Genomic DNA, 27,049 nt, shown 5'->3' on the forward strand with positions numbered 1-27,049 from the left:
TGGTTCAGAGTGCGCTGGTGGTGGAGGTTTCTGTCCGAGGTGAGCCGTGGCCAAACGGGCACATCCCCGCTCCTGTCCCTGGGCAGCCATGCTGCTCGCCACCGGCTGGACTCCTGCGCCCACTATGACAGATACCCTAGAATACCTGCTTTACTGTCTGCAGTGAAATTTGGAGAAAATAAACCTAATCACTTGCCCGGTTTGGAAAGAATATGAAAAATAAAGATAGCAATTTGAACAAAATGTACGTGTAGACTCTCAGGCGCGGCCGTCATATAAGGCACGCGGCTGGTTCCTGCACCTGCGTGTTGTCACCGCCCTCGGTGGCTGCGCACTGGGGACAGCAGACAAAGCACACGGGGATTGTGACTTAAATCCTGGGGCTCTTGATAATGTTCCAGATCCGGCAAAGTGCCGTCTTCCCTGACTGGCTCGGTCGCCACGTTCCCGGTGACACCCTGAGAACTAAGTGCGAGCAGTGGTGTGTTCCAGGCGGAGCCGTCTCCAGGCGCCAGCGATGGCGAGGGGGGGGGCCAAGGGAAGCCGTGCGGGCACAGAGGGGACGAGGCGCCACACGTTTTCGGAGGGCCCGGGCACAGGGGAGCCGAGGGGCCCCGTGCGAGAAGAGACCGCGCGAGTGTGGTGGGTTCCTCTCCGGCCTCCCGCCGCCGCCTCTCCCGCGCTCCTCTGGCTCCTTCGTGGGGGCCGTGGAAGGTGCTGGGGCTCCATGTTCATCAGTAGGCGCGCTCCCTGTGCCACGTGCCCTCAGAGCCTGGCGCGAGAACCAGCCTGAGAGGAGTCGTGTTCGAAGCCCGTGTGGGAACCCGGTGGCGTTTCTGGCCGGGACGTCGGCTGCTGGCCTTCTGAGTGTGTCTGCTGCTAGGACGGGAGGAAGCAAGGACAAGCTGGGGAGGGAGGCTGCCGGCCCGCCCCCGGCACACGCGCCAGCAGCCCCCCGCAAGGCTGCCCCCCAGGCTTCTTTGCTCGGACCGGGAACATGGAGGTGCTCAGGCCCGGGCCCACTCCCGCGTGCCTCCCATTGTCCTTTCCTGTTCTTCCCAAGTGGCAGCAGATGATGAAGGGCTTGGGGTCCATGGGTCATTGGATTGTCTCCTGCCGTGGGCCTTGCCACACAGTCAGTTCCTCTGGGAACTGAGCGGCTGCTTTAAGTGAAATGTGGGCCCCAAAGAAGTGGGGAGTGTGTGCTCCAATCAGCACAGCAAGGTTCTCCTGGGTGCGGGTGGGGAGTGCATCCCCCTCTGGATTGCCTCCAGAATTTCCGGGGTCCCCCAGAAGGGGGCCTGGCGAGCCGTTCTGCCCAGCTCTCTTGTGAATGCCTGGGGGTCGTCCACGCAAGGGCACGCCCCAGGTCGGGTGTTCCAGGAAGGGCCGGCCCTGAGCACTGCAGGGCGTGCCCTCCCACCACGTGGCGGGAACCAGGGCCGGCGTGGGGCTCCGTGGCTCACAGCTGTCCGCCCTCTTGCCCCGTTGCCAATCCAGCGGTGGTGAGGCGTGAGGCCAGGGCGGCCCAGGGCCGGGAGCCCGTGGCGGTTGGAGAGGCGCGCTGGGAAACGTGTGCACGCCTGGGCTGGTGTCCCGGGCTCAGCCCTCCCCAGGGGCCCGCGTGGGCCCAGGGAGAGAGCAGAGCGCGAGCGCTGCAGACGGCCCCGTGACGAGGGACAGGGAGCAGACCGGCGTTTCCCGTGGGCGGAGGGAGGCACGGCTGCTCTCTCCAGGGTGCAGTCTGTGACCCCACACCTCTGGCACGCAGCGGGTCCTGGATGCGTGATGGGCACCAAGCCAGGGGACAAGACCTGGGACGTGGCACTCTCAAGACCAGGCACTCCCATCTGGCAGGCGCTCTCGGAGGCCTGAAGTCAAGGGTGAGGGACAGAGACGTCAGGGCTGACCGGTGGAACCCGTGTGTCCCACGTCACCTGCTCTGAGACTCCTTGCACACAGGCAACTGGTAGGGGTTGAACTGTGTCCTTCAGAGCAGGTGCGTTGCCGCCCTCACCCCCAGCACCTCGGATGCACCTGCATCTGGAGATGGGGCTTTCGCAGAGGGGATGGGGTAAAACGAGATCACCGGGGGCCCCAGTCCGTCCGGACGCTGAGGAGGTGGACACACGGAGCGGGGGGCCGAGCTTCCAGCCGCGCTTCGGCCTCCAGCTGCGAGAGGCTGGAACAGAGTCTCCCTCCGGGCTCAGCCGGGGCCTGCCTCGGGCTTCAGCTCTAGAACTGGAGAGCAGAGATGTGCTGCTGAATGAGGACCGGTCTGCGGGGCTGTCCCGGGGCCCTGGGAAAGTCCTGCCCCGTCCGCCCCGCGCACAGCCGGCCCGGAGCGTGCGGGCGGTGCCGTTGCCCGTGGGCTCGGTGCCTTTGGAGCGGCTGTGTTCCCAACACAGGGTGCCTTCTTGTGACAAAATGTGACCTCTTGGAGCCTCTGGTGCCCCTGGCCTTTTGTGACCGCAGTGGCAAATCCCATTACAAATTTTGATCCTGGCAAGACCTGGGTCAAAGCCAAGTGTTGGAGCCCAAGCCCCCACAGTGAAAAGGGGAAAGTGACTCATTTATAAATCCCCAAGAGGTGTGTAATTTGCGCTTTTGAGATGGTGCAAGATGAAGGTTGTGGCCTTAACATGTACCCTCTGGGCGTGGGATGGCATCTGCAAGGGCCCCGTTGGTCACAGCTGGGGCCCCTGCTCCCCGGAGGGTTTGCTAGGCGCCAGCCGTGCATGGCCAGCCAGGACGGATGGACGGGGTTGGGGAGAAGCCGTAACCAATCAAGTGCACGGTCGAGGCCACTGACCTGCAACCCCCTCCCCAGAGCTCCTGGGTCCTGAGGTCCCTCCTAGATACTGCATCCTCCCAGGAAGGGCTCAGCACGATGGAGGGACAGTGAGGACCCTGTCTGCCGCTTAGAGGGACAAGCTGTGACGAGCTCCCAGCCGTAGAGCCGGCATGCGCGGACACCTGCGTGCCTGGCCCGCGTCTGCCCAGCTCTGGCAGCCCCCACGCGCCCTCAAGCCCTCCCTCTCCTGGGACGCTGTTGTCCCTGGGGGTGGCGGGGCAGCAGAAACTTCACACCATTGAGTGTCTGTGGCCCTCACAGCCTGGCCTGCCCACACATCTCCCCTCGGGTTTCTCTTCCAAGGGGGGGGTTAGATTTTTAATGAGTTCAATTAATTAAGTTCATATTGAATTAGCATCTTACCTTCAGGGGAGCAGTGATGACAGGGAGGCCAGGTGCGGGGTGTCAGGCTGAATGTTGTGCTGTGGTCAGTGGGTGGTGGATCTGACTTGGGAATGGTCCACCACTGACGTCGGGGCCTTGATTTTGGAAAGGTCATGCTTCTGTCCCAAGCCAGTGAGGGTGGACACGACGGGTTTCCCATCCCAGCATGTGCTAGAGCTTGCTTGTGCGCTGGCCATCTGGTTTTTTAAAAAGATTTTTATTACTTTTGGGGCACCTGGGTGGCTCAGTCGGTTAAGTGTCTGCCTTCGGCTTGGGTCATGGTCCCAGGGTCCTGGGATCGAGCCCTGCATCGGGCTCCCTGCTCTGCGGGGAGTCTGCTTCTCCCTCTCCCTCTGTCTCCTCTCTCTCTCTCTCTCTCTCTCTCTCTCAAATGAATAAATAAAATATTTAAAAAAAAGATTATTATTGTTTTTAAGTCAGCTCTACCGCCAACGTGGGGCTCAAGCTCACAACCCTGAGACCCAGAGTCGTGCGTTCCGCCGACTGAACCAGCCAGGCACTCCCGCCCATCTGCTTTTACTCACACACTTTGGACACCAAATATGTAGGTTGTTTCCCCAAACAACCTGGTCTCCAGCTCTCAGACACCATTGGGGTTTCCTACAATTCAGTTCAGTGATGCTCAGACACCCAGAGTTACCCCAGAGGACTGCCCCCTTCAGACACCAGGGTCCCCCCGACCCCCCACTTCAGTTTGCTAGAACAAAACTCTGAAAAACACTTCACTTACCATCCCCTGTTTAACGGGTGCAGTGGACAGCCCGAGAGGGAGGCGGGCAGGCTGAGGTCTGGGAGGGGCCCCGAGCAGCTGGGGTGCACCACCCTCCCAGTGCACGGATGAGCAGCAACTCAGAAGCCCCAGACGCTCTCAGTCAGTGTCTTTCCTGGAGGCCCCACTGCATGGGCCTGATGGATGGTGTCACTGGCCATGGCGCTGGACTCAAGTCTCCTCTCCCGCCCGCGCTGGGGCTGGGGCGGAACGGCTCGCCCCCTAACCACGCCCGGTCCGGCCCAGCCCCAGCCTGAAGCTCTAGCACACTCCACTCACCTCATTAGCCCACAAAGCATGCTCTGGTCACCCCTAAACCCAAGAGTTCTGGGAGCTGTGTGCCAGGAGCCAGGGACAAAGGCCCAATATTTGTTTTTATCACATCGCACCTGGGAATTACAGTGACGCCGGCCAATGCCCCCCCAACACCGTGGGAGCATGTCACACACATAACATCATCTGTCACATGTGTCTGTCCTGGGCGACCTAAGGGACCAGGAAGTCCAGCCCTGAGCAGGGGCCCTGCCAGGCTGGGGTGGCTGGGCAGGGGGCCGTTGGGGCGGACGGCAACCCCGGGCAGGAGGTCCCTGCGTCTCCTGTGGGGCTGGGCGGCCAGGCTATTCTGCTCTGCGTGTATTTGGGAAGAGTGGGAAACTGTTACCTTGTGGGTGGGTGTCCGGGGTCCCTGGGACCACGTGCCCCTGACGTGGTGGCTTCAACCCACCCCGGTTTGTGGTCCTGCCTCATGTGAGGGGCCACAGTGCAGGTGCGGCGGGCTGGTCCTCCCCGGGGCCCCGGGGGAAGACGGCTTCCTTGCCTTTTCAGCTCCTCGCGGCCTCGCACCCACGTTGGAGGCCAGTGGCACCTCCCGTGGGATTTTCTCCGACCTCTGCTTCCATCCTCACGTCTTCTCCCTCTGACTCTGAGCCTCCTGCCTCCCTTTTATGACGACGGGCCCTGGTCCGCTCCCGTGGCTCTAACGGAGCACCGCCCACGGGCCCACGACCACAGCTCAGGGGGCTGCTCGCCCAGGATCCCGGCGACCACAGAGTCCGTGTCCGGCGAGGCCGCTCCCCGGTTCACAGACGAGACTTCTCGCTGCATCCTCAGGCGGCGGGAGGGGTGCGGGAGCCCCCGGGGCCCCTCTCCTGCGGCTCGACCCCGCGACCTGCTCCCCTCCCAAGGGCGTCCTAACACCTTCACCTCGGTGGGGTTAGGTTTCAACACTGACTGGGGGGGGGACACACACCCAGCCTACAGAGGAGGGTCTGTACGCTACAGACCAGGCCCGTCCGGGAAATCCAGGATAATCTCCATCTCGAGTCCTCGACCCAGTGCCGCCGCCCCCCACAGGCTCTGGGGCGTAGGACGTGGGTGCTTTGGGGCCTTGTTCGGCCCACGTCACTATTTCTCTGGTCTGGACTCCAGGGGACACAGCACGCCTGTCGGTTGTAGGATAAAGCAGCAGCAGCCTGTACCCTCGGGGTGCGTCTAGGAGCACAGGGGGGAGGGGGCAGCAGGTAGATGCACCCCACAGGCCACCACCTCCTCCCTGGAGGCCTGGGTGAGGGTCCTCGGCCGTGGGTGCTGAGGACTCGTTGGGTGGTAGCTGTTTGCGGGCGGCCGCGAGGCCTCGCTCAGCGATCCCTCAAAGCACCGGCCCAGGCTTCCGTGTCTGGACACGGGGCGGATCGCTCCGCCCTGGACTACATGCTGGGCCTCTGGTGCCCTCTTTGTGACAAGCCCGGGGTCAGCAGGCGGGCCGCGCCGCTGTGATGTGGCTCCGAGGCTGTTTCTCTCCCCGCGTCCCGCCTCACTGTGTCCGCTCAGGCAGCCCTCCCGGGCTTCTGCTTTATTTTGACCTATTCTCAAAAAAAAAAAATTTTTTTTTTTTTTTTTTTAGAGAAAATAGAAGAGGTTGGCCCATTTTGCGTTGGCGAAAATACTTTTTTTCTTTTATAACAATATCTTCCTTCTGGGATACGGGATGGGAACGTGCAGACGAACGCGGACGACCCAACCACGGAGGGACAGCGTGCCAGGCTGTGACGAGCGTGAGGGCCGGAGCCGGCCATCGGGGTCCAACACACCTCACGTTTCCATGAGCCCTCCTGCCGGTTGATGTTCTAGGAAGACCGAAATACACCGGATTTTAATGGAATCAAAACTGAAAATAGGAACTTGTCATTTTAAAATTTCCATCAAGAAGAGAACGGCCAAGGTAATGAAAAGGTTAAATCGGCCTTTTCTTCAGATCCTGCCCGCAGGAACTCCACTTAACTGACCGCCGCCTCCACCTGCCGGTCCTGGCAACCGCGTGCGTGCTTCCGGGGCCGGGCCGCCAGTGGCCTGTGCCCATGTCCCCCGGAGCTGAAACCCCACCAGCAGCGGTCACTCGGAGAACCCGCGTAAACGAGCAAAAGCAAGGAGAACCTGGGGCTTGCAGAAACCTTAGGGGAAAAATTGGCATAAAAATAAGACAAAGCCGGCGGAGGCCCTGAGGACGGTCATCTTGTTTCTGCAGGGGTTGGGAGGGTGCCCGGGCTGCCTGGAGGGGGGAGCAGAACCCAGGAGCAGGTGGACAGCACCTGGTGGGGTTAGGGGAGCCAGCCCGAGGCTGCCTGTTGCTGGGGAGAATTTGCTTCCCTGTGTCCTTGCTGGACTTTTGAGGGACCAAGGCAGTGATCCGCCTGCTCACACTCCGAGCGGGTGGGTCAAGGGGAGGATGGGGTGCCACCCCCCGACTTGGGAGCTGGAACCCCACCTTGGATCTCTCTCGGGTCCCCCCTCAAGGGCCCCGGAGCTGGCCAGACAGTAGGGAGCAACTCCTAACATCGTCTTCGAGTCTGGAAGCCTCCCTGACAAATCACTCCTTCTGCAGATACAACCAGTCACATATTTACAATTAGGTCAGGTTTTGGGCAATCCGGCAGAGTTTGTCTGGAATTCTGGGTTAAAGACGATGCCTCCCAAGCTGAAACTTTCAGGAACGCCCAGAAGCCTGTGCCAGTGGATCCTTTGTATAATGGAGTTATCCAAAAATAAAGCCAAACCATTCAGTGGAGAGGCACCCATCCTTCTTGGGTGTCGCTGTAATGACGCTGGCGCAACAGCCCTAACTGCCCCGGGTGGAGCCTTTCCTCTCTTTCTGCATGGTCTCCTCCGACACCCCAGCTCCCCGGGCCACGGTCCGGGCCCGGGTCCCCCCCGCGCTGTACGCTCCTCTGCTCTGCCCCACTTGTACCCACACACTCTGTCACACCCAGCGAATCCCTGTGCGCTCACCGGTAACACGCACCTGCACCATCAGCTTGCTGTCCGTGAGGAGAAGCCCCTCGGGGCTGCCTGGCTGGCGTGCCATCTGCAGCCCCTCCCTGCTCCCACCCACCCACACACCTGTGCCGGGCCTCTTCCTGGCCCCTCAAACCCACAGCACCTCCATCCTGCCCTTGAGCAGGTGACCGGCCCCCCTCCAGCGCCCTGGCCATGCCCTTTCCCCTGCCCAGGGTGGAAGGACGTCATCGGACTCCCCTGTCCTGCACCGGTCCTGGCATGTCCGCACCCACAGGCCATGGCTTCTCCCGCACGCCAGCCCGGGGCCACCACTCCGTATCTCTGCGACCATTGACAGCAGAGTTCTGTTCACTTTGCCTCTGCCGCTCCATAAGTCATCTTGTCCGGGGCCCTAGATGGCGGCTCCCCCTCCTGGGGCCTGCACCCCGACCTCCAGGCCCACACACAGGACCCAGGCTGCCTGCTGCCCGAGGCGATGGCCTGCTGGGGGCTCCTTCTCCCCGTAGGGCCCCTTCTCTCACGGCTGGTGGCGCCCTCCCTGTGGCGGCATCTCCTACCTGGGCCACCCTGGGAGCTGACATTTCCATGTGGGGTCCAAAAGGCATCCCGAATTTAATGTATCCACAACTACCCCAGGCCCTGCTCCTTCCACCACGAGCTGTGCCCTGGCCTTTGCCATCTTGGGGCAGGATAAGTTGGCCTTTAGAAATCTTAGGACAAAGTCCCTTGAGCGGAGATGGAATGACACAAACCACTGAAACCAACTGAAGAGAAAACAGACAATCTGAGTAGACCCCGAACATGTGAAGAGGGAGAATTTTTTTTTTTTTAAGATTTTATTTTCTTTTTTGGGGGGGAGGGTCAGAGGGAGAGAGAATCCCAGGAAGGCTCCACGCCCAGCACATAGCCCCACACGGGACTCAATCTCACGACCCCGAGACTATGACCTGAGCAGAAATCAAGAGTCAGATGCTTCACCGACTGAGCCACCCAGGCGCCACCCCCCCAACGTTTTATTTTTAAGTCATCTCTACGCCCAGCGTGGGGCTTGAACTCATAACCCTGAGATCAAGGGTTGCACGCTCCATGGGCTGAGCCCGCCAGGTGGCCCAGGAGGGAGAACTCTTACATAGCCGCGACAGAGAGGCCTGGGCTCCAGCCTGGATGCTCAGCCCCACCCAACGCCCACAGAGGGATGGACACCACTTCTGCACACACTTTCCACAAAATACAAGAGGAGGGAATACTTCCATCTCCTTTTATGAGGCCAGTGTTACCATGATCCCAAACCAGACAAAGACACCACAACGCCAGGCCAGTATCTCATCAACACGGACACAAAACCCCGGGCGTCGCAGTGGTTAACCTACCCGGGAGCGTGCATGCGGGATCGTCCGTGGAAGTGCCGCCCGCAAGAGGGCCGGGTCAGATGCCCCTTCGTGTCCCCGCTGGGTGGCCGTGGTGGGGCGTCCATTAGCAGACAGAAGTGCCTTTGTGGGGGCTGTGGGATCTGGTGCAGCCCAAGACCGAGGAGCCTGGGGAAGGCAGGCTCGTACCCATGCCCCTGACCTGCCCAGAGAGGTCCCGGCTGCAGACCCTGGAACAGCCCTGTCTGGCACTGGTCCAGCCGGCAGCACCTCTGCCAAGGGCCCTGGCAGGAGGTGCGCCCAGCCAAGCCTCAGTGACAGGACACAGACCGCGCCCCAGCGGTGGGTCCTGAAGTGGCCCGTGACCGGCCCCAGCCCCTCCCAGCCACAGTCCGCGAGCAGTCTGCCAGCACAGGGACACACAGCAGGACACACTCCCATCTGCACCCCCAGAGATTCTGAGCAGGCCCGACCCTCAGCTCCAGCCCCTCCGACCCTGGTCGGGAACAGTCTGGGCCGCCGAGGAGCCTGGCGGGAGACACACCTATCTGTCATGCCCATGCACCCCGAAGCAGCCGGGACTCAGTCAGCCATGGTCTGGGGCCCCACCGGTGGCCTGGCCAGAGGACGGCATTGCCCCATCCCAGGGATCTGGTTGGAATGACACCTGTCTGTGCACCTGGTAACATAAGCAGAAAGTTAGGGTCCCCCGGAGAAAGGCAGACATAGCTTTCTTGACATGTCGTTTTAGCCCCCAAGCATTTTATGAAAAGGAGAAACAGCCACCATCAGGCCAGGAAACAGCCTAATCATATTCAAAACGGAAGACTGACCTGATGCACACTTGAGCTGTCTTGGCGGGATCTGAACCCCTCTGAGCCCTCAGATCCCCTGCCGGGCTGGGGACTCTGACCTGGACTCAGTTGCCTTAAGAGGACTTTTGCCCCAGTTCCATGCCCTATTCCCCACTGTGTGAGGCTCCTCATGAATATGCATGCACCTTTGCTTACAAGTTCCCCAATTTTGTTGTCTGGGGAGATACTGCTCAGGGAAAGATCCTTTACTTGTTGCAAGTAAACCCTTCCTTTCCCTGCTGTTTGGCTTGGTTGTGTGTTTTGGCTTGAAGCCCACCGAGAGGCGAACTTGGTTTTGGGCAACAGTTGCTATCTGAGGGCCCAACAGCAGACCCAGTAGCAGCCCTACCAAACAAGGTCCTGGCTGAAGGCAGGTGTGTCCCCCGGGGACCAGACAGGACCCACGCCTTGGTGACAAGCCTGCCATTCACGGATCCCGCAGCAGCCCCAGCCTCTAAGTCAGCTCCTCCCCGAAAGGCCGCAACACCAGGGGTGATCCCACCATCCTGAGCAAGGATGGAGGAAGGTGTTTCCCGGCCCAAACCAGTCTTTACAGCCTGGAAGAGGTGTGCGCTTCCCACCCCCCCAACACCGAAGTCCTTCAGAGACCGAGGAGGGATAAAGACATCTCAGACAAACCAAAGCCAAGAGAGTTCATCACCACTGAACCTGCCTTACAGGAAATGATAAAGGGAGTGCCTCAAGTCGAGAAGAAAGGACACTAAGTGACAATATAAGAACAAATAAAAGTATAAACCTCTCTGGTAAGGGTAAATATATAGTCAAATCAGAACACCCCTAACACTGTAAGGGGCGTGTAAGTCACTGCTGTCTCCAGTTTAAGACTTAAAAAACGAGGCAGTACTATTAAAACTAACAACAGCTACGGTAATTTGTAAATGGGCGCACAACGTGGAAAGATGTCAAGTGTGATGCTGGTGGCATGAGGGGGAGAAGTAACGGTGTAGAGCATTTGCACGTGACTGAAGGTAAGTTGTCACCTTAAAATAGACTGTTACGGGGCGCATGGACCTGCCTCAGTCGGTAGAGTGTGTGACTTTTCATAAAAAAAAATACAAAACAATGAACCAAATGGCAATTCTGAGTCCTTCCGTTTAATCATTCTTTTAAACATAAATGGGTTAAATTTCCCAATCAGAAGACATATCCTGGCTGAATGGGTTAAGAACAGGATCCAACAATATACTGCCTATCAGTGATTCACTTCAGTTCTAAGGACACACGTAGGCTGAAAGGATGTGAACAGACATGCCCTGCACATAGACACCCAATATGACAGCAGGAGCGGCTACGCTTGTATCTGGTGAGAGAGACTGTCAGTCAAAATTGGTCACGAGACACAAAGAAGCTCACTATATAGTGATAAAGGGGTCAATTCATCAAGAACACATAACAATTGGAAATACATAGCACCCAACGTGGGAGCACCTAAATATTTGAAAACAATGTTAACAGAAGTGAAGGGGAAAACAGACATACAGTCATAGGAGGGGACTTTAAGATCCCACCTTCAGCACTGTTTGGAGTGCCCAGAGAGAGAGTCGGTAAGCAAATAGCGCATTTGAACAACACCGTGGACCCCACGGACCTAACAGACATACACAGAACACTCCACCCAGCAGCAGCAGAACACAATTCTTCTCGAGTGCACGCGGAGCACTCTCCAGGACACATCATATGCTAGGCTGCAAAGCAAGTCTTAACAAACTGAAGGAGACGGAAATCCTATCACACATCTTTTCCGACCACCATGGTATGAAACTAGAAATCAACAACAGGAGGACAGGGGCGCCTGGGGTGGCGCGGTTGGTTGAACATCCGACTCTTGGTTTCGGCTAGGGTTGTAATCTCACAAGAGATCTCGTGTCAGGCTCCATGCTCAGTGCAGAGTCTGCTTGAGATTCTCTCTCCCTCTCCCCCCTACCAATGAAATAAATAAGTCTTAAAATGAAAAGCAGGAGGACAACCAGAAAATTTACAAATATGTTGAAATTAAAACACACACATCTGAACAACTAATGGGTCAAAGAAGAAATCAGGGGAGCCTGGGTGGCTCAGTCGTTAAGCATCTGCCTCCAGCTCAGGTCATGATCCCAGGGTCCTGGGATCGAGTCCCACATCGGGCTCCCTGCTCAGCTGGGGAGCCTGCTTCTCCCTCTCCCACTCCCCCTGCTTGTGTTCCCTCTCTAGCTGTCTCTCTTTCTCTCTCTGTCAATTAAATAAATAAAATAAAATCTTTAAAAAGAAAAAAGAAATCAGGAAGTTTCTTGAGACAACCAAAACACAACATACCAAAATTTATGGGATGGGGCAAGAGCAGTTCTAAGAGTTTATAGAGATAAATGCCTACATTAAGAAAAAAAGAGAGATCTCAAACACCCTAAATTTACACCTTGGGGAAATACAAGAACAAATTAATCCCAACATTAGCAGAAGGAAGGAAATAACATAGATGATTAGAGCAGAAATAAATGAAGTAGGGACTAGAAAAACAATAGGAAAAAAAAAAATCAAGGAAGCTAGGAGCTTGTATTTTGAAAAGATAAACAAAATTGACAAACCTTTTGCTAGACTAACCAAGAAAAAAAGGACTCAAATCAACAAAAGTATAATGAAAGAGGAGAGACATTATAAGAGACGCCACAGAAATACAAAGGATCATAAGAGACTACTATGGACAATTATGTGCCAAACTGGGTAACTTAGAGGAAATGGATATATTCCTGGAAATGCACAGCCTACCAAACCTGAATCATGAATAGAAAATCTGAATGTACCAATATTGACTAAGGAGATTGAATAAGTCATCAAAAATCTCCCAACAAAGAAAAGCTCAGGACCAGATGGTTTTACTGGTGAATTCCACCAAACATTTTAAGAATTAACACCCATCTTTCTCAAACTGTTCCAAAAAGATTGAAGAGGGGAAGCACTCCCAAACAAATAATCCAGTTTAAAAATTGGCAAAGGACCTGAACATTTTATCCAAAGAAGACATTCAAATTACCAACAAGTACGTGAAAAGGTGCTCGACATCTCTCATCATCAGGGCCCTGCAAACCCAAACCACAGTGAGGTATCACCTTACACCTGTGAGAAGGGCTACAGTCAAAAACCCAAGAGATAACAAGTGTTGGTGAGGATGTGGAGAAGGGGGGCCTCATGCACTGATGGTGGGAAAGCAAACTGGGGCAGCCACTGTGGAAAATGGTACAGAGGTTCTTCAAAAAACAAAACAAAAGCAATTAAAAACAACTATCATATGACCTAGCAAATCCCACTTCTGAGTGTGTATCTGGAGGACATAAAATCACTATCTCAAAGAGACATCCGCACCCCCACGTTCATTACAGCATTTACAGCATTATTTACATGCCAAGACACAAAAACAACCTAAGTGTCCGTCAGTGGATTAAGCGTCAAGGAAACGTGAGGGTCTATTTGTACATAATATGTATCTCACTTATTTGAGTGAAATGAATACAGCCATAAAAAAAGAAGTCTTGTCATCTGTGACAACATGAATGAACCTCCAGGGCACTCTACTATGGGAAATAAACCTCACAGAAAAAGACAGGTACTGTATAATCTCACATACATGTGGGGTCCCAAAACCAAACTCATAGAAACAGAGTAGATCCGTGGTTGGCAGGGGCTGGGGAGGCGGGGGAAAGGGCAAGAGTTTTGTCAAAGGTACAAACTTACAGTTTTAAGGTGAGTAAGTTCTGGGGATGTAATGTACAACATGCTGGCTGAATCAGGACTGTATTGTATCTTTGAAGGTTGCTGGGAGAGTGAATGTTTTTTGTTTTTTTTTAAAGATTTTATTTATTTATTTGACAGAGAGAGAGTGTGTGAGAGCATATGAGAGAGCACGAGCAGGGGGAGCGGCAGGCCGAGGGAGAAGCAGGTTTCCCACTGAGCAGGGAGCCCGATGCGGGGCTTGATCCCTGGGATCATGACCTGAGCCAAAGGCAGAGGTTTCACTGAGCCACCCAGGCATCTCTAGGAGAGGGAACGTTAAATGTTCTCACCACACACACACACACACACACAAACGGTAACCAGGTGAGGTGATGGATGTGGTAATCGTTTCGCAATGTATACCTACATAGATACTATAGATGTACCAAATCATCACGGTGTACACCTTACACAGTGTTACAGGTCAACTACATCTCAGTAAAGCTAAAAAAAACAAAAAACAAACAAACAAAAAAAACCCACCAAAAACCCCCCACAACGATTTGCCACACTTGAAACACAATTACATGCTATGACCAGGTGGGATTCATCTCAGAAATGCAAGGCTGGTTCAATATCTGAAAATCAATCAAGACCACATTAATCGAATGAGTAAAAAGACCTTACACCACCATCTCAATTATCACAAAAAGGCATTGGACAAAACCTGACACCCTTTCGTGACAAAACACTCATCAAAATAGTAACCGAGGGGAGCTTCCTCAACCTAAGCACGGAAAACCCCCATTTAACGTAGTACTCGGCAGTGGGGGACCGGACGCTTCTCTCCTAAGAGCAGAAACGAGACAAGGACATCTACTCCGCTGTCTCTACTCAGCAGAGTACTGGAGGCTGTGGCCACCGGGGCATCAGGTAAGGGGAGGACGTAAACTGACATCCAGACTAAAAAGTAAGAGGTATGAGTATTTGTGTTCAGTTGTCACCATTTTATATATAGAAAATCCGCAGGGATCAACTGAAACATGGTTGGAACTAATAACGCGTCCCTCAAGGTAGCAGGATACAAGAGCAGTACTGAAACCCTTGGTGACCCCTGCTCCTTCTCCCCCACTCCGCATCCTGTGCCAGGGCATGGTCTCCCCCTGCTGCCTTCCCTGCCCTGCCCACCACCTGTGCCCTGACGTCCGCAGGGTTACTCACCGCCCCCCCCCCCCCGCTGTGCTCCAAGTCCCCCTATGGCTTCCCATCTCCGAGAAGAGGTCAGAGCCTACCGTGCTGACCTGCCAGGCCCCCCGCCCCCCCAAACCCCTTTCCCAGCGGTGTCTCTCCTCCTGGGCTCTGGACTCAGTGGCCACCCTGTCGCTCACGGCCCAGCACTGCCCCGTCCGGGCTTCTGTGCCTGCTGTGCCCCTGCCCAGTCAGCGCTTCCCCGGACGCCCCAGCCTGCCCTCACTCCTTGCAGGCTCCCATGCCCCCGCGCGCTCGGCCTTGGCTGCCCCTGCCGCTGCCGGCCACTCGGGGAACCTAGGCCGGGGCTCCCCGCGGGGTGCTTGTGCAGTGCTTGCGGGCTCCTCGCTGTGGCGCAGGGTGGCGGCCTTCCCCACCGGTCCCTGGTCTCCGCGGGCCCGGGGTCTCTGGGCCGGGGGGTGGGTCCGCGGGGGATCACCGTGCACACTCGCCGTCTCCCGAGGGCGGCAGGGGCGCGGGCCCGGCGGGCTCGGTGTCCCCGGGGTCCGGCCCCGCGGCGGTGGGCGGGGCGGCCCTGGCTGCAGCGCCGCTCTCTGGGAGGGGGAGCCTCCGGGGCTACCCTGGGGGGGGGGGGTCGCCCTCCCGAGGTGGCCGTCCGCCCGTCGGGCTGCGGCTGGGGCCGGCTGGGGCCGGGGCGGAGGAGGCGTGGTCCAGACAATGGGCTACTGCGAGACCCGCCGGAGCCTGCCTGCCCGCCCGCCCGCGTCCGCGCCCGCGCCCGCCCCCGCGCCCGCCCCCGCCCACTCCGCGCGACCCCGCGCCCGGAGCCCGCGGAGAGAGGCGGGGCCTCGGGCTGGCCCACTGCGCGTGCGGTGTGGGGAGGGGCGAGCGCGGGCCGGGGGGCGGGTCCCCGGGCTGGCCCACTGCGCGTGCGGAGAGGGGGTGGGGCGAGAGCGGGCCGGGGGCGGGGCGGCGGGCGGCACGCAGCGCGCGTGCGCAGGGTCTCGGCGTCGCGCGCGCTCCCGCCGGTTGGCCGCCTCCTCAGCGGCCGCCGCCGCCGCCGCCACCGCCCCCCCCCCCCCGCCCCCGGCCCGCGCACGCGCCCCCCGCCCCGGCCCACGGCCCAGCCCGCGCCCTTCGCCTCGCCGCCTCCCCGGCCTCCGGGCCTCCGGGCCTCCCGGCCTCCGGTGCCTCGGCCTCCCGGCGCGGCCCCGCAGCATGCAGCAGCAGCACCGGCGGCGGCGGCGGCGGCGGCTGTGAGGTGAGGCCGGGGCGGGGGCGGCCTCCCGGGGGCGGCGGTGCTCGCGGGCCCGGCCCGCTCGCGGGTCCCGGCGCGGCGAGGGGCGCGGCGCCTTTGTTGCGGCGGAGGCCGGGCGCCGCCCGCGCTGCAGCGGCCTTTTTGTGTGCAGATGGTGGACGCGGGCGGCTGCCCGGCCGGGGAGGGCTGGCGGAGGATGGAGGCCGCGCCCGACGGCGCCGTGGACATCGTGCCCCTGGACCGCTACGACTCGGCCCGCGCCAAGATCGCGGCCAACCTGCAGTGGATCTGCGCCAAGGCCTACGGCATAGGTGGGTCGGGGCGGGGGCGGGGCGGGGCCGGGGTCCGGGGGCGCCTTTGTGCGCGGGGTCCTGGGCCGCACCGCGCCGGGGGCCTCGGGAGCCGGCTGGTCGCGGGCGGGGGCGCGCGGGGGCGGGGGCGCGGGCGGGGGTCCTCCGGCAGGTGCCGCGAGGAGTAAGCGCGTCGGTCGCCGCCCGGGGGTGGGTGCGGGGCTGGCCGTCCTGGTGGGGCTTGAGTGCGGGGCCAGACGCTGGATGCGCAGCGCTCGGGGTGCGCGGAAACCCTCACACGCGGAACGCCCCAACGAGAAATTGTGTTTTAAGCGGATTGTGCTTAAGGAGCATCCTTACCTTCGGTTAATTCCCGTTTTGAAGAACTAGGTAACCTTGTTACTGAATCCAGTTTGTTAGGCCCTGATATGCTTAGTGGATTAAGACGCTCCTGTTTCCAGCTCTCAGAATTGTACAGACGAAGTGATTCTCGTCCTGGCTTTATTAGGATCTGATGCTTTTGTTTTGGGTACACACCCAAGAGCTAATACTGTGTGATCTACCGTTTCATTTGAACCCTGTTTTAAAAATGGCCTTTACTCTGGTGCAGACATCCCTGTTTGTAGAGCGACACCCAAGTGGAGAGAGGGCCCTTTGGGGACGAGCTTGGTGGACCCGGGTTGAACACTTCCCGAGCCGGGTGGCCCTGGGACAGCATCACACCAGTTGGAGTGGCCTGTGCCGCGGGGGAGGCTTACTTAGTCAGGAGGATAAACACGCCCTGCGATCACAGCCTCCCTGCGTCGCTTTAAGTTGGTTGAATCGCGCGCAAGGAGCGCGTTTTCCTTGATTTTGCAGTGTTCAGTTTTGCCGTTTTCGTTTATAGCTGCACTAAGCGTTTGCGGTTTCTGTGGAGTATGGTGAGGGAACACCGCCGCACACGTGAATTTATATGATTTTAGGGAAAGCACGGAATTGATAAAAACTGTGCAGAAACTTTAGAGTAAGATGTCAAAAGGAGTACTCGGAGCGGCCGTTCGGAATCCAGCAGTCAGGTTAAGGAAAAGCCCGTGAGCGTGGTGGACCTTTGCGGCTTTGCCCTCCCACGGCCTCATGACTCGGTGGGCTGCTGGCTGGCTTTTCTTCGCAGCTCACCACTTACGTGTGCATTGTTAACCCGCATCACTTAGTCTTACGTGTTCTTGCACGTGTCCTGACGATGTCTTCTTGTGAGACAGTTTCCTACACGTGACATTCTTAGGTTCTTCCTATGGCTCCGGCCAGACTTCTTGCTTTTCCACGGCTGTGTAGTATTTCACTGGGGGGGCCGTTCACCATGCAGGGGCGCTGGCGGGGCTCCAGTTCTTTGCTTGGAAGCACAGTGTATTCTTGGGCATGGCTCCTGGGGCATATGTGCAGGCTTTCACTCCTGGATGTATTTTTAAGATTTTATGTATGGAAATGACTGCAGTTCTGGTAACGAAGGCTGTAAAGGCACAAATACTTTTCAAAGCCCTCTCGTCGCTTGCTTTCCAATTTCTTTAGCAAAGCAAATGCATGTTTATCGTGTTGCATTTGGCTTTGCCGATCAGCGTGGGATTTGTCAGCTCTCTGGAAATGAATGTGCGTCTCTCGGGGTTGGTCTAGTTTTATTTCCAGTACCAGATCTCTCTTTGATACTTGTCGACTCTTCAGGTGATTAATTCAAAGACTCATATTATAATTGGCCTTACAGTTTTGAAATTATTAAAGGTGGGTTTTTATAGAGCAGGATGTGCCCGGGAGCTGAAGGAGAGTAGATGCTGTCCGAGGATCTAAGGCTGGATTGCACATTGCCCGTCGGTCACTCGGTCACTCTCCTGTCGCAGTGGCACACTTGGCGAACACTGAGTTTAGGAGGTCTGGTTTCCATTCAGTTTTGCTAAACGAGAAGGTTTTTCCATTCTGTATGTTGATTCAGAAGGGGAACAGACTTTTTTTTTTGGTTGAGAGTTTCTTTAAATTTACAAATTTGGGAGATCCTAATTCACGTGATCCGGAAGACTCACCTTGGCTCAGTTGGAGTGATTTCATGTTGGTCATTGGTGTGGAGGTCACAGCCTGGGTGGGAGACTGGCACTAGCCGGCACGCGGTCTGGTCTTTCAGAAGAGCAGAAAGGTGGGGGGGTGGATTTTGATAGGATAGTTTAGATCCCCCTGCGCCCTCCCCCCCAAGTTTCTCTCCTTAATCCAGGGGCCTGTTCTTTGTTTCTTCTTTGGGACCTCACCCTGTATCTCTCAGTTTAGTTTCCATTGAATTAGACATGGTTCTTTTAATCTGCAACTTCAGTGGTGAATCAGTGTTGGGGAGGGTATGATGGGAAAGTAGCTTAAATATTTTACTTGTACAGTTGTCATTAAGTAGCTAAATGAAACTGAACGGTTTTTTGCCTCTGTGTAGGAATGGAAAGCATGCAGACACACTAGGGTGAGGTGCTCCGAGGCTGTCTTCATGTTTTGTGTTTGCCTTTTGGGACTCTCGGTGTCCCCCTGGGTCACTCTCTGCCATTTGTAGTAGGTGGGGAGGCTCAGGAGAGTGTCCCTTGGCCAGGCCTGGTGGTGGCGTGTGGTGATACAGAAAGGCTCCTCCAGCTTGCTGCAGCCAAGAGCTGGGAGCCACCTTGTGCTTTGCCCCTCCTTCTTTGGGGTGACTGTTTCATGGACAGTGGTTCAGTTATTTTCTTAGAGATAATATATTCGATATACTGAAGGTTGTTCAATTAAAAGTGTCTGCAAGAAAGAGTAGAACCCGGGGTGCCCAGCTGGCTTGGTCAGTAGGGCATGCGACTCTTGATCTCCCAGTCGTGAGTTCAAGACCGACTTTGGGCCTACAGCTTACTTAAAAAACCAAAAAAACAAAAAAACAAAAGTAGAACCTGTTTAGCTGGAATATTTTGTGATGTCTTTTTGGGTGAAAGTTGTAACAAATTTGTAAAAAAGGAGTGACCTGAAGTGCCATTTGTTTACAGAGCAGAGTGCTGTAAAGGGGTTACTGCATTCCTGGTTTTGATTTTAGTCCATGACCTTAGAAACTTAAAGGTTTCTAGGCCTTGGTTTCAGGGGATAATGGGAGGGTGTAATTTTTATAATCTTCCAAGGACAATGTTGAAACAACAACCAGGGAAAGTACTGGAAGGCACTCAGCTGTTTGCAGACTTGTTGCTATGTGGCCGAGTGGTGGTGACTTTCCCGCCTGAGGAGCCCTGGAAACCAGGCGGACACTGACCACACCTCAGCACTCCATGGCTTGGGGCTGAGCTGCCTGAACGGGGCAGGCCCGGAGGGGCCACCACGGCAGCTCACTGGGGTGGAGAGAGCCCACCGGGCCAGTAGAGCCCATCTTTGGCGGGGGGATGGACACTCTTGTCCTCACTTTTGCCTTGGAGTGATCAGACAACTGATTGCGAAAGCATGTTGTGGGGTGGGAAATCCTCATGAATGGGACGGGTCTCTGCGGTGGGGCTGGTGGAGCTGCTGCCATGTCTCGTTATATAGGCCACAGGGGTAGCCTGGACTCTTGTCTGCTTAACGGATATGAGGAGCAGCATCTCTTTGTTGTCAACTCTAGGGGTCACCACCTTGCTTTGTCACAGTGACCTTTGGTGAAAGTGAACTGTGTGCTTGGAACCCCTCTCCAGGCCCCAGAACTGGGAACGGAGCCAGCAGCCCCTTTTTCCCGGGGCTGGCGGGAGAACAGGGCCTGTGTGAGTCTTAGTGCAGAGATCCTCATTTGCAAGCAGATGGTTGTTTTTTTTACCTGGTGATTCACTCAGATTCCTGGTTTATGAGTTCAGATTGTATTTTTTTATTTTTAAAGATTTTTTTTTAAAGACTTTATTTATTTATTTGACAGAGAGAGAGAGAGACAGGGCGAGCACAAGCAAGGGGAACTGCAGAGGGAAAGGGAGAAGTAGCCTCCCCACTGAGCAGGGAGCCTGACATGGGGCTCAATCCCAGGACCCTGAGATCATGACCCGAGCTGAAGGCAGTCGCTTCACCGACTGAGCTCCTAGGGTGTTCCTGAATTGTGTTTTTTAATAGTCATTTGTTCTTGGCAAGAGATTTGGGGGCTTCGGAGCTGGAGGTGACAGGGAAGGCTGGATGCACCTGCTAGGTTTCCTAGATACTGAAGGAGCCACTGCTTGGCCTGTAGCACCACCTTCCCTCTGCTTGGGTGTGCTGAGGACTGCCTGGGGTCTGTGAGGTCAGGGGTCATGGTTGTCCCAGTGGATGCCCTGTTTGCAGTGCTCAGCTGTTTGTCAAATGGATGCCAGAGTTGGAAACCCTCTTGAAGCAGTTGAAGTACGTAGGGATAACGATCTGTAGTCTGTTCTCATGGCCATAGTGTGGATGAGTTTGTATTTCTAAAGCTGTACCAGTTTGCACACGTTCTCTTTCCTGTCTTGATGCCCTCACCTAAACGTTAACCAGAGAACAGACGTCCATCTTTAAGTTCAAACTGTCCCGATCCTTTAAATTGGAGGAACCCTCAGATTTTCGGCTTCTCTTATGCTGCAGCATGTTAAACTCGTGCACATATTCCGAAAATCCTGTGATATTTTTTCTTTGTATTACATTTATTCTCCTAGCTCATAGGCCTCTCCTGCTATGGATTTGTTTTGTGGCCGTGTTGCCATATGTGTACAGTGTTCTTTTTTACTTCCTAGTTGAACAGTTGAACAACTCAGATTGCTTTCCTCTGATCTGAATGCGGCCAGGATGGAGCTGGCGATAACCACATAGCTGTCCCGTGCGTCGTTGTAGTGTGGTTACATAGCACAGGACGTAAGTTATGGGATGAGGTCTTCTCGTTGGCTTGGAGTCCACATGAGCTGCTGAGTGTGAGAAGGGAAATGAATGAACGCAGCACGGCGTCAGTACCACAGCTGTCCGGAGGCTGCCTGGGGAGCTGCCGGGTGGGGGAATGGGCTGCAGGGAGCAGTGGGAAGGCTTCGTGGGGCCAGAGGCTCTGAAGGATGGGTAAGGTGTGGGCAGCCCCTCCAGGAGTTAGAGGGGAGGGTGTCTGGCTGGGTTGTGTGCAGGGGAAGAAGTGCTTGACACGGAGTCAAGTAACCTCATGACAGGATTTGTGGACTGGAATAGTAGTGATTAGTTTAGGAAACAAGTCTGGACCAGATGGTCTGTGGTGTTCCAAGCTGGCTAGGGATTTCTTTCGAGATGTGTGCCTGGGAAGGTTTTTGTGTAGGGGGAGTGGTGTGGTGAGACATAGAGCCTGGCAAGATTTTTCTAGCAGGTTGAAGTGGGCAGAGGCTGTAGTCAGGTGGAAGATCTGGGATCATGTCTCAGGCCATTTCGGCTGCTCTGACAACATTCCATAGGCTGGGTGACATCTGTCTCCCCCAGCTCTGGAGGCTGCAAGTCCAACAGGATCCTGGTGCTGGCAGAGTCGGTGTCCCATGAGGCTGCTTCCTGGCGTGGGGTTGGCTGTCCCCTCGGAGGGGTTGGCTGTCCCCTCGGAGGGGTTGGCTGTCCCCTCGGTGGGGTTGGCTGTCCCCTCGGTGGGGCAGGAGGGGCAGGGAGCTCTCTGGAGCCTCCTTATAAGGGCACTAATCCCACTCATGAGGGCTCCACCCTGCTAGCCGCCTCACCTCCTCACCTCCTCACCCCTTCACCTTGGGACTGGGTTTCAATATCTGAGTTTGGGAGGGTGCACATTGAGTCCATAGCAGAGCTGGTGTCATTTTGTTCGATGTGCCAAGGCCTAGCCTAGTTTGTCTGCAGCGGGAATGGCAGAGCGGAGGAGTGACAGGTGTTAGGAAAGCAGAGCCCCGCCCCCCTCTACCCTCAGACGGGCTTGACTGATGTCGGGGGCGGGAGGCGGGCCTGCACAGGGCTCTCTTGACGGGAATATTGAGTCCTTATTTCACGGAGCTTTTCTGCTTTCATGGCAGAACCGTGCCTATGAGGTTCTCTCTCTGACTCTTCCGTCTGGCCCAGCCCTTTTTATTGTGCATGCGAACCAGTTCCCGTCCATGCCCCTCGGTGAGTCCTCTCCTCACTTCAGCCTCTCTCACACAGAATTAGACTTCCGTCAGTTCAGTGAGCATGCGCTGTGGACTCTGGGGTCCTTGACAGGCCTCTCGGGGCTCAGGTGGTGCCCCACATGGCCGCGCACTCAGACCCCTGGGTGCCTGGGAAAGGAACAGCTGCTGTGGCAGAACAGGAACGGGAGGGTGAAACTCCCCTGAGGGAATCTAGAATGTTCCATTCAGATAAGTGAGGCTGAATTTGTGGCTTAGGTGGGTAAGAGCCAGGAGGAGGAGGTGAGGGCACAGATGGGGTGAAGAGGAGGGGAGAGGGCGGGGTGTCTTCCTGCCCAGGGGCTGGCCAGCCCTGCAGCTGGGAGTGGTGGGCACTGGGTGCAGGGAGCTGGTGCCGGTGGGAAGGCCAGTGTACCTTGGGAGAAATGCCTGGGCCAGGTCTTGGGAGTGCCTTGAATGGTTGGTTGGCGAAGTGGGGTTTTGTCATGTGTGAACTCGGGAGCTCTTGAAGGTTTCTGAGGAGAGAAGAGACGTTTGAAACCTGTGCCTTTCAGAGGAGTAATGCCCGTTGTGCAGGTATACAGTGAAGAATTTTCGTTCAGACTTTCGGGAAGATCAGCTTTGTTGAGGGACACTTTACATACTTAAGTACCACAGAGGGCACACGTTCCAGGAGTGTAGTTTGAGGAGTCTAAGCATGGTCAAGGTAAGCCCTTTCCACTGACCGTCTCCAGGGGTCTGTGTGAGCCCCTCCAGTGGGTCCCAGCCCAGAGCCTCACTGATGTGCTCCGGTGGCTGTGGATGAGCTTGGTTTTTCTAGGGCCTTCTGTACCTCTGATCACACCTCAGCTACTCCCTGTGTGGCTTCCTACACATAGCCTGATATTTTGGAGACTCACCCATGTGTGCAGACCTTTTTGCTTTAGGGGGTGAGCAGTGGCCCCCGTTGTCTGGCTGCCCACAGTGTGCTTGCTCACTCACTCGTGTGTGGCCGCTGGGACTTCTGTCTACCATGAATAGCGCCGCTGTGAGCACTCAAGGACACGGCTGTGTGTGGGCATCTGTTTCTGTCGTCTTGGGGGACACTTGGCCATGGAGTTGCTGGGTCACATGGGTGTTTAACTGCCTGGCTGGTTTCCAAGGTCGGCGTATCTCCTTTCTGTTTCCACCAGCAAGCGTGAGAGTCCTAGTTGATCTGTATCCTTGCCAGCGCATGGCATTGTCAGTCTTCTTAATTTGAGCCATTCAAGTGTGTAGGTTGTGCTGTCTCCTGTGGTTCGGGTCTGCATTTCCCTGATGACTCAACGATGATGAGCATTTTTTTATGTGCTTATTGGCCATTTGAATCTTTTTTTTTTGTTGTTAAGTGTTTTTGGGTCTTTGGCTACTGTTTTAAACTAAACTATATAAATTGTATTTACCCAAAAACTAAACTTTTATTTTGAGGTAATTGTGTGTTAACATGGCATTTGTAAGAAATTACACAGAGACATCTTGGGCACCCTTTCCCCAGTCTCCCCTGTGGTAACTTCTTGCAAAACCATAATTTGGAATCACAGCCAGGATATTGACATTGTATAATGTGGATCTAGAACATTCCATTCTCACAAAGACCTCTTAACATTCTGTTGCCTTTTATAGCCTCACCTACCTCCCTTCTGCTTGTCTTGGGGTTTGTTTGCTCTTCTTCCAGTTTCGTGGAGTAGGTACTTAGATTATTAAGCCTTTTTTTCTTTTCTAGCCTAAGCGCTTGGTGCTATAAATTTTCCACTTGGTACTGCCTTTGCTGCATCCCACATGCGTTTGGTATGTTGTATTTTCATTTTCATTCAGTTCTGTGAACTGAATTTCCTTTGATGCTTCTCTTTGACCCGTGAATTATTTTATTTGTAAGTGTAATTTCCACTTGTTGAGATTTTCCTGTTTTGTTTTTTAGCTATGATTTCTAGTGTGATTCTGTGGTGGTGAGGTAATGCTCTGTAGGATTTCTGTTCTTTTAAACTTGGTAGAGTTTGTTTTATTGCCCAGGATAAGGTCTTTTTGGTGAATGTTCCATGGGCACTGGATGGAGGAACTGTGTTTTCTGCTGTTGGGTGGAGTGTTCCACACGTATCCGCTAGCTTCTTTTGGTTGTATTGTGCAGATCTCTCTCCTTGTTAATTTTTGTGTAGTTCTGTCAGTTGCTGAGAGGGGTATTGAAGCCCTTAATTTATACTTGCATACTTGTCTGTTTCTCTTTTCGGCTCTCTCCATTTTTTTTTTTTTTTTTTTTCTCATGTTCTGAGGCTCTGCAGTTTGGTGCATTCACATTTAGGATTGTAAAGGTCTTCCTGATGGGTTGACTCTCTTACCGTTATGTAATATAGCTCTTTGTCTTTAATAATTTACTTTATTTTTTATCGGATACTGATATATAGCTATTCCTGCATTTGTTTGTTTGATAACAGTGTTTTCCTCGTATAGTCTCTTTTGTCCCTTTATTTTCAGCCTTCTTCACTCATTGAGTTTGAGGTGAGTTTCTTGTAAACAGCATATAGTTGTATTGCTTTTTTTTTTTTTTTTAATCCACTCTCAATCTTTGTCTCTTTTTTGGTGTACTTAGGGTATTTACATTTAATGTAATTGTTGATAGTTAAGGCTTAAGTCTGACATTTTATTGTGTGTTATGTTTCTTGTTCCTGTTTTCATTTTCTGCCTTCCTGTGCATTACTTGACTACTTTTGAAGATTCCATCTTGATTTGTTTATATTGCTTTTGGGTGCGTGTGTAGTTTTCTTCGTAGTTGCTCTGGGTATCACAGTATATATGACTTACATCAGCTGACTGGTATTGTTTTGCCATTTTGAGTGAAGTGTCGAAAACCTTTTTCCACTTTGCTCCCTTTGTTCTCTCCACCTTTAAATGCCATTGTTGTGAGTATCTGAAGGTGTTGGGGTTTTGTTTGTCACCAGATGTAATTTAGAAAACTCATGAAGAGGATAGTCTATTGTATTTACCCAAATTATCTGTACCTTTCTGTTATTCTTCCTCCCTGATGCGCCAGGATTCCCTCTTTTATCATTTTTTTCTATTTGGAGAACTTCCTTTAGACATTCATTTAAGGTTTGCTGGAAATTATATTTTTTAATATTTAAAAAATTTTTCTTTGAAGATTTTATTTATTGACTTGAGAGAGAGAATGAGAGAGAGAGCACGAGAGCAGGGTGAGGGGCAGGGGGAGAAGCAGACTCCCCGCTGGGCAGGGAGCGCGACGCGGGGCTCGATCCCACGACCCTGGGATCATGACCTGAGCCGAAGGCAGACACTTCACCGCCCGAGACACCCAGGTGCCCCGGAAATTACTATTTTTTTAAGTTTTCCTCTGCCTAGGGGTGCCTGGCTGGCTCAGTCATTTGGGCATCCGACTCTTGGTTTTGGCTCAGGTCGTGAGCCTCAGGGTTGTGGGATCACGCCTCCATGTCAGGCTCCGTGCTCAGGGTGGAGTCTGCTTGAGATTCTCTCCCTTTCTCTCTGTCCCTTCTCCTGGGCAGAATAAATAAGTGAATAAATAAATAAATAAAATTAGTTTTCCAATTAGAATGTCTTTATTTCTCCTTCATTCCTTCACCAGATGTGAAGTCTGGTCGACAGCTCTTTTCCGACAGCACATGAGAAAGGTGCGGGGCTTACGTCCAGTCTTTGTGGCTCTGGGAGAGACCTGCTGCCCATCGAGCTTGGGGCCCCTGTTTGGAGTGCAGTGTTTCTCTTCAGCTGCTTCCAAATATTTTCTTTGTCTTTAATTTTCAGAAGTTAGTAATGATGTGTCTCGGTGTGGATTTCTTTGGGTTTGTGTTATTTGGGGTTCACGTGGTTTCTTGAAACCTGTGGATTTGTATTTTTTGCCATATTTGGGAGGTTTTCAGCCCTTATTTCCTCCAGTACTCTTTCGGCACCACTCACTGTCCCCTCTTTTTGGGGACTCCAGGGACACAAATGTTGGCTCTTGTGTTCCTCTCCTGCGGGTCCCTGAGGCTCATTTTTCTTCGGGTGCTTGCTGTCTGTCCAGGTTGGGGAAGTGTGTTTCTCTGTCCACAAGCTCACCGCTCTGTCTTCTGTCACGTGCACTGTTGAGTCCAGCCAGCCAGTGCACTTTGTTGCTGCAGTTTGCAGTTTTGTATTCGGTTCTTTTATAATTTCTTCTTTGCTGAAATTCTCTTATTTTTCTTGTTTCAAGAGGATTTGTAATTGCTTGTGGACTCACTCTTATGAGAGTTGCTTTAAAGTCCTTGTAAGAGAATTCCAACATTCCACTGGTGTTGGTGTTGGTGTCAGCCAGTGGTCTTTCCTCATTAAGTCATGATTTTCCTGGTTCTGGGTGTGATGAGTGATTTTCGGTCGTTTTCTGGTCACTCTGCCTGTTGTGTGGGAGCCTCTGGGTCTCGTTTACAGTTCGTGCAGCACACGGGCCCAGGCCTACCTTTGTGCAGTGTGGTGCCAAAGACTGCCTAACATTTGGAGCCCGACTGGTGCTGGGATATGTGCCTGGTGCTTCTGCGGCCGTGGGGACCCCCACTGGCCCTCCTGGTGCTGCTTTTAGGAAGCAGAAGAGCTTCCTGGCGCTGGACTGCCTGGAGCCTCTGGAGGACAGAGAGCATTTCCCAGGCCGGGTGCTTGTCGTGGTGGGGTCCCGCTCTGCAAACTGTCGGGGGGATGGTGTGTGTCTCAGGCCGGGTGGGGAAGGAGAGTACTTCCAGGCCCCTGGGGGCTTTGTGGAGGTAGGTGTTCCAGACTGCTCATTAGTGGGGCTTTCTTTCTGTCCCCCACTGGTTCTGCCAGGCTGGCCTGCTGTAGTAGGTAGGCCTCCTGGTCAGTGAGGGGCGGGAACGAGCCCACTTGGCTTGCCTTCTGTTGCTAGCTGAGGGTCAGGGAAACCAGGTCTTGGTCACCTTCTGTTGGGTTGGGGGGTGTGAGGTTCCCTGTGGCTGTGCCGTCCTCCAGTCTGGGGGTCCCAAAACAGTTTGCCT

General features: G+C 54.6%; 1 protein-coding gene and 1 long non-coding RNA gene across 5 annotated transcripts in view; one reads left to right on the forward strand and one right to left on the reverse strand.

Moving 5' to 3' along the window:
• Nucleotides 1-2,141: 2,141 nt before the first annotated feature.
• Nucleotides 2,142-4,085, reverse strand: LOC113934064. The gene is made up of 3 exons (XR_003523592.1): nt 3,990-4,085; nt 3,218-3,435; nt 2,142-2,241 (listed from the first exon to the last, which is right to left on the reverse strand). It is a non-coding gene; the product is annotated as an uncharacterized LOC113934064 (long non-coding RNA).
• Nucleotides 4,086-15,575: 11,490 nt separating this feature from the next.
• Nucleotides 15,576-27,049, forward strand: part of CAMSAP1 (calmodulin regulated spectrin associated protein 1) — a 66,211-nt gene continuing 54,737 nt past the window's right edge. For all 4 annotated transcript variants that reach the window (XM_027616198.2, XM_027616199.2, XM_027616200.2 and 1 more), the window contains exons 1-2: nt 15,576-15,718; nt 15,867-16,026. In XM_027616198.2, the coding sequence (XP_027471999.1) occupies nt 15,867-16,026 (160 nt within the window). In that variant the 5' untranslated portion in view covers nt 15,576-15,718. The remainder of the gene's footprint in view (nt 15,719-15,866; nt 16,027-27,049) is intronic.

The sequence above is a fragment of the Zalophus californianus genome, chromosome 13 (assembly GCF_009762305.2).
Source record: "Zalophus californianus isolate mZalCal1 chromosome 13, mZalCal1.pri.v2, whole genome shotgun sequence".
NCBI lineage: Eukaryota > Metazoa > Chordata > Mammalia > Carnivora > Otariidae > Zalophus > Zalophus californianus.